Genomic DNA, 11,203 nt, shown 5'->3' with positions numbered 1-11,203 from the left:
GCTACTTGCACTGCGGAACACCGTCAAACCCGACGTTGCCGCGAAGCCCGCTGAGTTAGTTTACGGTACGACTCTTCGGCTCCCGGGTGAACTGTTTCACGCGGCCACACAGGAGACAAACGCGCCGGATCTCGTCGTTGCGCTCAGGAATTCGATGGCTCTATTGCGGCCCACACCGGGGACGAATCACGACTCATCTAGACGCGTCTTTGTGCCCGCGAAGCTCGACACGGTCAGTCATGTTTTCGTCCGAGTCGACGCTCATCACTCACCGCTGCAACCTCGATACGCTGTGCTTGAGCGCCGGGACAAGGATTTCAAGTTGCAGTTAGGCAGCCGGACTTCCGGATCTCCGTGGACCGACTGAAGCCGGCGTTCATCCTGCGAGACGATCCACTCATCGATCACTCCTACGCCGTGCAGTCCATCGAGCTTCATTCGGCTTCGAAAATTTTTGTGCAATTTTCTCCTCCGCCGGGGGGGAGTAATGTGGTGAGCCACCACCACATAATTCCCGCCCGGAGGCGGTCACATTGTTAGACGGTTGGTCACCATGGTATTCGGCGGCCGCGGTCAGCTCCGACGTTTTTCCTTCTTCTCTCGCGACTACGAACGACGCGACACTAAAACGCACGCTCACCTTTTTCGTTTTTAACCGTCGACATCTAGTACCGTATAACGCGCCAACGAAACCTCGTGACCACCGTCATCACCCGCTTTCGTGGTTTCTGTATATTTAGTCTTTAGTAGCTACATGCTCATTGTTTTATCCGTCAATAAACAACCTGTAAATAAACTGACGAGTTGTATTAACTTTCGCAACCTAACGCGTACGTAGATCTATATAACAGCTGTTGGAGGTAGTCGTTACTACTCGTAAAAGCAAGACCTCCACACTGGTGACCTCGCAAGTCAAACACGCGGCCGTCCTTCCGAAGTCGTAGTAGTGCAAATCGCCCGTCGCCGTCCCCGTTTTTCCACGTGTTCGTCCGTTAGTTATCAGTCCGTGACACACACGAGACGTCATAAGTAACGCTAAAGATGGCGATACTCCAACCGATGCCGTCGCGAACTCGACGATCGAAGCTATTGCTAACGTACGCCTCCCGGCGTTTTGGAAGCAATCGCCGCAGTTATGGTTCACGCACGCGGAGTCGGTCTTCGCGAATCAGCGCGTCGCGTCGAACTCGAGCAAAGTCAATTTTGTCGTCGGAGCATTGGACGAAGAGGGCGTACGAACCATCGGCGACTTACTCGGCCCCGGAGCCTCGTACGACGCAATTCGCATCCGCCTCATCGACGCGTATGAGTTACCGAAGTCCGTGCGTTTTCGCGAAATCGTCAAACCCGGAGGCATGGGTGATCGTCGCCCGTCGCAACTCCTACGCGACATGCGTAACAATATGCCGTCTGGTATAGGTGAGGATGCGTTAAAGGAGTTCTGGCTTCAGAAACTCCCGTCCAATGTCACAGCCATCATCTCTAGCCTCGATGGCCCGCTAGATTCGCTAGCGATGCGTGCGGATCGCGTCATGGATGCATCGAACCCGCAGAGCGTGGACGCGTTCGCCAAGGATCAATTCACCGAGTTGGTGGGTGCTGTCGCAGCGTTGACTCAGCAAGTCCAGTCCCTCATACAAATAGTCAACTCGCCGAAAGGCCCAACTCAACAATGGTCAGCGTCGTTCAATGTACAACCATCAACGCAAATGTGTTATTATCACGATCTTTACGGCGCCAAGGCGCGCAACTGCGCAAGTGTCGTCCACCATGCAGTTTCAAACCAAAGGCGCGGGATGTCGACGCGGCTTCGACAGCGGAAAACTAGACGCCACGGACAGGACGCCCGCCCTGCATGCCGTGAGTAAAACTACGCGGGTACACATCAACGACCTCCGTTCCGGTAAGCTGTTTTTAATCGACACGGGCGCGGAGATTTTAGTCATTCCTCACGACCACGCCACTCATCAACCGTCTGACGTACACCTCACAGCGGCCAATGGAACTCGCATTAGGACATTCGGGCCTAAGACCCTCAACCTCGACCTTGGCCTTTCGCGCACATTCACATGGACGTTTGAAATGGCGGACGTCTCGCGCGCCATAATCGGCGCAGATTTTCTCCATTACTTCGGCCTGCTCGTAGACGTTCGCCGCCACTGCAGCCTCGTCGACCCAACCGACAAGCGAACAGTCGCCTGTGCAGCGACCTCCGCAGCTTCGTCTTGCGTCCCGCTTTTCGCCGTCGCACATGCCCCGGACTGGGATGCATTGCTCCAGGATTTTCGAACTTCGTACTTCAAACGACGGGCCCGCCGCTTTTTACCCGTCTACGACGGTTACCACCCGACCGACTCGCCATCGCGCGGCGCGATTTCGATATCATGCAGAAGCAGGGGATTTGCCGCCCTTCATCCAGTTCGTGGGCAAGCCCGCTCCTTCTAGTGCCCAAAAAAGACGGGTCATTTCGACCCTGTGGGGATTATCGTCGATTAAATAACGCCACGCTTCCGGACCGTTACCCATTGCCGTATTTGCACGATTTCACGTCGAATCTCGCGGGAAAAGTAATTTTCACCAAGCTCGACTTAGTACGCGCCTACAATCAGATTCCTATCGCCGCCGAAGATGTACACAAGACCGCCGTCACAACGCCGTTCGGCCTGTTCGAATTGCCGGTGATGTGTTTTGGCCTCCGCAACGCCGAGCAGACATTCCAGAGGTTAGTCAACTCTATACTCGCCGGTCTCGACTTCGTGTTTGCATACGTCGACGACGTACTCATCGCGTCCGCGAGCGCGGAGCAGCACGTTGATCATGTTCGGGCGGTTCTCGGCCGATTCGAGGAGTTTGGAATAGCTATCAACCCGGCAAAGTGCGTCTACGCCGCGAACTCGCTCACATCCCTCGGACACATCGTCGACTCGCGGGGTTTGCGCCCGAACCCGGACAGCGTCAACGCTATTCGTCAATGGACGCGTCCGAACACCAAAAGAGAGCTGCAACGCTTCCTTGGTTCGCTGAATTTCTACCATCGATTCATTCCTAACGCGGCCAACCTTCAGGCCCCTCTTTACGCGATCATCACCGCCGTGCCGAAACGCGACGGCCCGCTAGCGTGGACCGACTCGGCGCACGAAGCGTTCTCCGCCTGTCGCGAGGCGCTCGCGAGTACAGTACGACTGGTACACCCGGAACGTGATGCACCGCTTCGCCTCACCACTGATGCGTCAAACGTTGCCGTCGGGGCAGTCTTGGAACAGTGCGCCGAAGGCAGCTGGCAACCACTCGGGTTCTTTTCGCGTAAACTCTCCGGCGCGCAAACACGTTATAGTGCATACGACCGCGAGTTGCTCGCCGCCTACCTCGCCACTCGGCACTTCGTCCACGCGATCGAAGGCAGGCACGTGACTCTTCGCACGGATCATCGGCCGTTGCTATTCATTTTTTCGCAGAAGACCGAAAAACTGATCGACCGGCAGGCGCGACACGTCGCCTTTTTATCGCAATTCTTTCACGAGATCGAACACGTCAGCGGCGAGCGCAATGTAGTACCAGACGCGCTCTCACGCCTAGAATTAGCGACGTTGGTGAAGGGTTTGCCAGATCTCGATCAGTGGGCAGTCGACCAAGCCAGGGACGCAGGGCTACAGGACATCATTTCGGGCAACACAGAGTCCTCATTGGAACTCGAGGCTCGACAAACAGCGAATGGACCCGTTTACTTCGATGTGGCGCACGACAGGACGAGGCTGTTCGTTCCGCAGTGTCACCGACGCGCTGTGTTCAACTCTTTACACCACCAAGCGCATGGCGGAGGCGCAGCCACTTGTCGGATCATCAAAACTCGTTTTGTTTGGCCCGGGATGGACCGAGAAATCTGGCGGTGGGTTAAAACATGCGAACTGTGTCAGCGAGCTAAAATACATAGACACACGACGACGCCGCTCGCGCCGTTCGCGCCCCCGGATCGTCGATTCGGGCACATCCATCTCGACCTCGTCGGCCCGCTGCCTACGTCCAATAATGCCGAATACCTACTGACTTGCATCGACCGTTTCACGCGCTGGCCAGAAGCATGGCCAATCGACAGCATGTGCGCTCACACTGTCGCTTCTACGCTGGTAACGAACTGGATCGCCCGTTTCGGGGTCCAGGACATCATTACCACGGACCAAGGACGACAGTTTGAGTCGGGATTGATGCAGTCACTCAACACCACATTCGGCATCCAGCATGTGCGCATTTCACCGTATCACCCGTGTAGTAAACCCGACATTATTATGTTAAGGATATAATATGTAGATATATACCAATATAATGTACATGTTTATAGATTTATTCATAATAATTAATAAGTATAAAAAGGGAGATATAGTTAATAATAATAAGTGTGTGTAAGCCATTTTTAGATCAAAGGTGAAAACAACAAGTTGTTTTACCTATTCCATAAATAATTATGTAAATGCGTACATATACGTGGAAGCCTAAACTGGATCAAAGGTGGAAATAACAAGTAGTTTTTTTTATTCATTAAAAATGAAAAGTTAACAGTTGAGGTAGCTACGCGTGTGTACGTCATTGTAAGTACTCATATAAATATGGGTAGAGCACTTTATGAGTTAGAAGATAGTCAACACTGTTCGAAGGCTTAACACGCTTACGACAGTTTATTTTATGATTTATTTTGTGTTTAACTTGTAACAATAAATTATGTATTTTATTTAATGATAATTGAAAATCAAGTGTTCAATTATTCTTTTACCTATCTTTCTCAACCACAAAATCTCAAGACTGATCAGGACGTGCTACGTCGTTTAAATAATTAATTGTATTGTGTTCAACGTGTCCTTCACGGCGATCACTACACCCGCAGGCCAACGGGTTAGTCGAGCGATTGCACCGAACGCTCAAGGCGGCGCTCACCGCGCACGAATCACTGCATTGGTCACAACACCTGCCGATCGTGCTACTTGCACTGCGGAACACCGTCAAACCCGACGTTGCCGCGAAGCCCGCTGAGTTAGTTTACGGTACGACTCTTCGGCTCCCGGGTGAACTGTTTCACGCGGCCACACAGGAGACAAACGCGCCGGATCTCGTCGTTGCGCTCAGGAATTCGATGGCTCTATTGCGGCCCACACCGGGGACGAATCACGACTCATCTAGACGCGTCTTTGTGCCCGCGAAGCTCGACACGGTCAGTCATGTTTTCGTCCGAGTCGACGCTCATCACTCACCGCTGCAACCTCGATACGCTGTGCTTGAGCGCCGGGACAAGGATTTCAAGTTGCAGTTAGGCAGCCGGACTTCCGGATCTCCGTGGACCGACTGAAGCCGGCGTTCATCCTGCGAGACGATCCACTCATCGATCACTCCTACGCCGTGCAGTCCATCGAGCTTCATTCGGCTTCGAAAATTTTTGTGCAATTTTCTCCTCCGCCGGGGGGGAGTAATGTGGTGAGCCACCACCACATAATTCCCGCCCGGAGGCGGTCACATTGTTAGACGGTTGGTCACCATGGTATTCGGCGGCCGCGGTCAGCTCCGACGTTTTTCCTTCTTCTCTCGCGACTACGAACGACGCGACACTAAAACGCACGCTCACCTTTTTCGTTTTTAACCGTCGACATCTAGTACCGTATAACGCGCCAACGAAACCTCGTGACCACCGTCATCACCCGCTTTCGTGGTTTCTGTATATTTAGTCTTTAGTAGCTACATGCTCATTGTTTTATCCGTCAATAAACAACCTGTAAATAAACTGACGAGTTGTATTAACTTTCGCAACCTAACGCGTACGTAGATCTATATAACAGCTGTTGGAGGTAGTCGTTACTACTCGTAAAAGCAAGACCTCCATAATGTTAACATTTTATCATATAAACATAGATAATATTATCATAAAAACTATATTATTATAATGATGATGTGTTTAAATCATTGTTATTCTGTTTCTAGTTTTTTTTTTAAATATAGGAGTAAAGATTAAAAGTTTTAATAAAATAATAAAATAGGTACTTACATAGTTAGTATTGAAGTATTCTAAGTCTGACTGTTGACTGTTTTCTGAGTCTGGCTGACGGTTGCTATTGTTGTTGAAGATGTTTTTACGTTTTTGATGGTCTGTTCTGATGTAACTGTTTTGCTGGAGAGTCGAGGATGGTTGCTGTTCTGTAGCTTCTTGGTCTGTTAGAGCTGCTGGTGAACTGATGACTTTATGTTTAAAAATTCGGTGTTTTATACTAGAGTTTAACCCTCTCTTTGAACGTTGAATATTAGGTACCTCTCATAATCCTGAGGTGATTGTACATTACATTACTTAATACCATTCTCTTTTGTCCATGTAAGAACATGTTTGTAGTCTTTTATGCAAATTCTTATTACATTATTACATGAGAAGTCTATTTGAATATATACATTCTAATTTATTGTAAATTATATTTGATATTTTAACCAGTTCATATAATTTCATGTTCATATATAATCATTTTTTTTTTTGGAAATGTTTTTCAGCTCATTGCTATTAACCGTTAACGTTTTTATATCTGAAATCCGGTTCATACTAATTATTTTTCGATTCTAATAAATGTTAATATTATATATATATATATTATACTATTATTGCTTATATTACATATTTGTTGAAAAGTCTTTTAAGGTCATTAACGTTTCTATATAAAATCTGATTTTCAAGGCGGGTGATCATTTTAGATCCTGTTTCTTTAATAATTCATATAATGCCACTTGTGTTCATGTAAAACAAGTTTGTAGAAAGGTTTTTCAAGTCATTGCTATTAACATTAGCATTTTACATATAAAATTATTGTGGTAGTGGCTAATATCTGTGTTTTAAAAGCCAGTGTAAAACCATTAACGTTCATCAGTCTTCAAGATTTCAATTCAGTCCTCAACACAGTCTACAACGCAGTTCAAAAATGTCTTATAGAACATAAATTATTTCTTCAGAATCAGAGGTAAGTAAAGTTTTTTTTTAAAAACCAAATAACAAATTGGAGGTCAGTCGTAACACTACTCAACGTTATGGTTATAATTATTAAGAAACATACATAAAAATAAAATATATTTCTTTTAGATATCGGCTATAAAACCACTTGTACATTTTTAAATTAAAAAAAATATATTATTTTTATGTTTCATAGAATGAACATTTCAGTGGATCCGTTGACTCTAAAGTTAAACCATTCTAATCAACATCTAAAACAAAAACCACTTTAAAACGTGGTGTTGAGAAGACGATTGAAAAAAAATCTATGAAAAAGAAGCAGATGAAAATGGTTGGTTAAATTATTTTTTATAATGATCACATAAATTCTTTTTCCTTTTTTTTTTTTAGAATGCATCATACAGAGACAATGTTGGTGATCGTTTAAGATCAGAAGAATATGATGAGGAAGTTTTCAATTCGTTAACTTTTCGACAAGGTGATGGTTTAATTACGATAAAAACTACATTTGAGGAGAAGCCAACAGATTACTGGGTGATAACACATCATAAATGTTCAAATATTGAAAATGTTCCAGTTAAGGATAGGTAAATAATTTATCATTAATTTACTTTTTTTAAACTATTGTTAATCTTTTTCAATAGGTATTTTTATTATCACTTCATTTCATGATTTAAAAAAAAAAAATAATTATAGGTGGAAGTTTAGTGAAGCTGGTGTTAAGTTGTATACAAGCGAAAAGTCAAAAGACCAGACATTGAATGTTAGCTTGAATCAGACCATGCAGTCAATATTTGACACGATGCTACAGGACCCATGACGTCGTACAATCAAAAGTAAAATAATAGGCTAATTATTATATGTTTTTTTTTTAAAAAAATGGTTTTTTTATTGAATTAACAATACAATATATTATATAAATATTTATTTATTTTATACTATTAAATCCTGAAGTATTAAGTCTGACATTGTATTAAAATGGTATTGTAATATTTCATATAGGAATGATGTGTCATCGTTTTGCAGATGAGTGTAATAACTAAAATCATAGTTTTGTATATACTGGTTTGTGAATTCATTTCTCTGACAACTGATAGGTAGACCACGGACGTCGTTTTTTATTAGATCGTAAGCTGTGTTAAATGTAGCTTGGTAACTTGGTAGACGTTTCTGTTTTTCTGCAATGTAGAGATCTACACAATGTTGAAGCTGTTTAAGTCTACATAAATCTATATGTGATAAAGTGATATAATCATCATTGATATGTAAAGTAATTGAACTCTGCTTAACATTAGTTGAATATGTAAAGTTATCAGATATTTTTGTTCGTCTACATCTGGTGTGTAAATTATTAGTAATTGAAATGTAATTAGATTCAAACATGAGTGTAAACCATTGTTCTAAGTTTAAAGTAATTATCTTCTTTGATAATTTACATTCTAATAACACAATAATCGAAATTTGTTTATTAATTAATAAACCGACTGTAACGCTCTTCTTACTATACGGACGAATGTCGAAGGTTGATTTTGATACGATTATAGGTAGAACCATGATGAATAATATTTATAGTAATGTTTCAGACTATCAATATGAAAAAATCTAGTATAATGTAACTGATGGAACATATACTTTGAACTGAGGTTTTTTTTCATCAGTAAACATATTATATACTAAATCTGTTGTAAAAAAAAAAATGGTAAAAAAAATGTGAACGTACAGTTCAGTAGATTAGTGTGTAGTGAAGGGAGTAGAGGGAATTATTTATACTTACTTACCTGAAACATGAAATTAACTTATTAAATTAACCTAACGCACTAATCCACTGAACTATACGTCCACGAGATATTAGATTAAAAACTAACACATATAAGTTGTTTATAATATTTTTTTTTTATTTATTACAACATATAATGAAAGAACATGATTTAGCAAACGGTGTCGTATGACCTAGTTTCACAATTACAAATATATTCATTGTTACAATATTTACTTAACACTTTTTGAACAAACTGATTTCCCTTCATTAATAATACATATATACACTTTGGATTATATCTGCAATGTTCAATCCAAACGTCATCTTCTCGTTTCCAATTATGAAGAATAAGTCCACAGCAAAAGCATTCGACGATATCTTCTACTCCTGTATATTTTAACCCACATTCAGCTAGAGCATATTTATTTTGAAAACAATTTAAAGGAAAATGTTCGAAAGATCTTAATCTTGAATAAATTGAAGTATATCCTGGATGGATTGGAACTGAATTATTTCGTATACGATGAACTAATGATTGAAAATCGCTTGAAAGTTTTGGTAAATTCATTTCTTTAATTAATTGAAATAATAACTTGAAAAAACACAACTCGAATACACGACGGATCAGCAGTAACTAAATTTAAAATTATTAACTTGCAACTAAATAGTAGAAATTAAATATATAAATTTTTAAAAACTAGAACAGTGTAACCAACGTGATTAAAAAACATGAAAACAATCTCCCTGTATTTTTTATAAAAATTAGCGATATTTGATTGAAAAAATTTTTAAAAAAGGAAAAAAATAGTTGATACGGTAAATATTTTTGTGTAAGGGGCAAATAGGTGGACAATCTTGTGTAATCACCGTATTGTGTTACGCGGTAAATCAGTGTGCTCCAAGGGAGAATTTTCCGCTTGACAGGTTAGGTTAGGTTAGGTTAGGTTAGGTTAGGTTTTCCGTAATGACGACCTGCTGAGAGTGAGGCTTCCTGTAGGCGCCAGATACTTGGCGTTCGCGGATGACGTAGCCATTATAGCGCAGGCCACAGACACCATCGGGCTGAAAAACATACTACAAATAGCGGCGGAGAAGACCAGGGACTGGATTCAAAACATAGGCCTCCACCTTGCTCTTCAAAAGACAGAAATGCTAGTCATCACGAAGACAAGAACCCACAACGAGCTGGAAATAGAGATAGACGGCAACGCGATGCTCGCAGAAAAAGAACTAAAGTACTTAGGAATAAGGTTGGACCAAAAACTTACATTCACAGCTCACGCGAGAATGACGTGCGAAAAAGCAAGCAGAGCCGTTCAGAACCTGACTAGAATTTTGCCCAATGTCAGTGCTGCCAAGCAAGCCAAACGAATGCTCATGTCAAACGTGGTGCATTCAATGCTCCTCTACGGTGCTCCAGTGTGGGCTAACAAAATGAGCAAAAAAGGACTGTCAGAACTCGCCAAGATTCAGAGATGCGTCGCGCTGAGAGTCGCTTCAGCATACTGCACCTCATCCACAGATGCAGTCCTAGTAATAACGGGAATTCCCCCCATCGACCTCCAGGCTTTAAAACGAAAAGCGATTTACGACAATCGAATGAGACCAGAAACCAGCGAGGTGAGAGAAGAAGCAGAAAGCATGCTAAACCGGACATGGCAGGGCCGTTGGGACAGCGACAAGGCGATAGGCAGATGGACGCATAAGATAATCAGGGACATCTCGCGTTGGAGGAACAGGAGGCATGGGCAAATAGACTATTGGCTGACCCAAGCCCTGACTAATCAAGGATGACCTAACCTAACCCCTGTCCAGCCATCACTGAGCACGGTGCTGGCCAAGGTTTTGCCTGGGCGAGGATCGATCGCGCAGTAATCTACAGTTGTTATTGCAGCCCAAATTGTACGCTACAGGAATTCGAGAATTTTCTCAGTGGCCTCGAAGTATCCATCCGCCCGCACCTTAACAGCCCGGTGAACCTCATAGTGGCTGGCGACCTAAATGCGCACTCCGAAGAATGGGGTTCGTCCTATGAAGACGTGAGAGGGTCTCTGCTGTCGGACTTGGTGTCGTCCCTCGGAATGGTAGTTTGTAATACGGGCTCTGTCCCCACATACAGGAGGGTTAATGCAAGTTCAGTCGTTGATGTTACCTTCGCTAGACCACTACCCAACAATCATCCGCTAGTAACAGACTGGGAAGTGATGGGGCACCAATACTCGGCCAGCGATCACGCCTATATATCCTACGCTATGGTGCATCCGGTATCTCGCCGTTTGAGAAATACTCCGGCTAGAATCTCGATTCCAGGATGGTCAATTAAGAAGTTAAACCGGACGGTGCTGAATCTCCATTGGGACCTGGTCGCCGTTCCCCCGCGGTCAGAGGGTGACTCGGCAGATAGCCATGCGGACGACCTGAATAACTTTCTAGTGGCTGCATGCGACGCAGCGATGCCACACAGAACTGCACTGACC

At 44.0% G+C, this 11,203-nt stretch overlaps 1 protein-coding gene across 1 annotated transcript; it reads left to right on the top strand.

Annotated features, from left to right (window-relative positions):
* Positions 1–6,713: 6,713 nt before the first annotated feature.
* On the top strand, positions 6,714–7,811 carry LOC149059986 (uncharacterized). The gene is made up of 4 exons (XM_089217205.1): positions 6,714–6,977; positions 7,164–7,298; positions 7,358–7,554; positions 7,664–7,811. Exons 2-4 carry the CDS (start codon positions 7,275–7,277, stop codon positions 7,785–7,787), a joined length of 345 nt encoding a protein of 114 aa, XP_089073331.1. The 5' UTR covers positions 6,714–6,977; positions 7,164–7,274; the 3' UTR covers positions 7,788–7,811.
* Positions 7,812–11,203: the final 3,392 nt, after the last annotated feature.

Source organism: Diuraphis noxia, unplaced genomic scaffold (genome assembly GCF_037042655.1).
Source record: "Diuraphis noxia isolate RWA-SAM2 unplaced genomic scaffold, SU_Dnox_SAM2 contig0001, whole genome shotgun sequence".
Lineage (NCBI taxonomy): Eukaryota > Metazoa > Arthropoda > Insecta > Hemiptera > Aphididae > Diuraphis > Diuraphis noxia.
This window is presented reverse-complemented; position numbering and strand designations above follow the sequence as displayed.

Coding starts and splice junctions, on each gene's coding strand:
- LOC149059986 (XM_089217205.1), top strand. CDS start 7,275: ATGAAAAAGAAGCAGATGAAAATG. Junction 7,299..7,357: donor AAAAGAAGCAGATGAAAATG/GTTGGTTAAATT, acceptor TTTTTTTTTTAG/AATGCATCATACAGAGACAA. Junction 7,555..7,663: donor AATGTTCCAGTTAAGGATAG/GTAAATAATTTA, acceptor AAATAATTATAG/GTGGAAGTTTAGTGAAGCTG.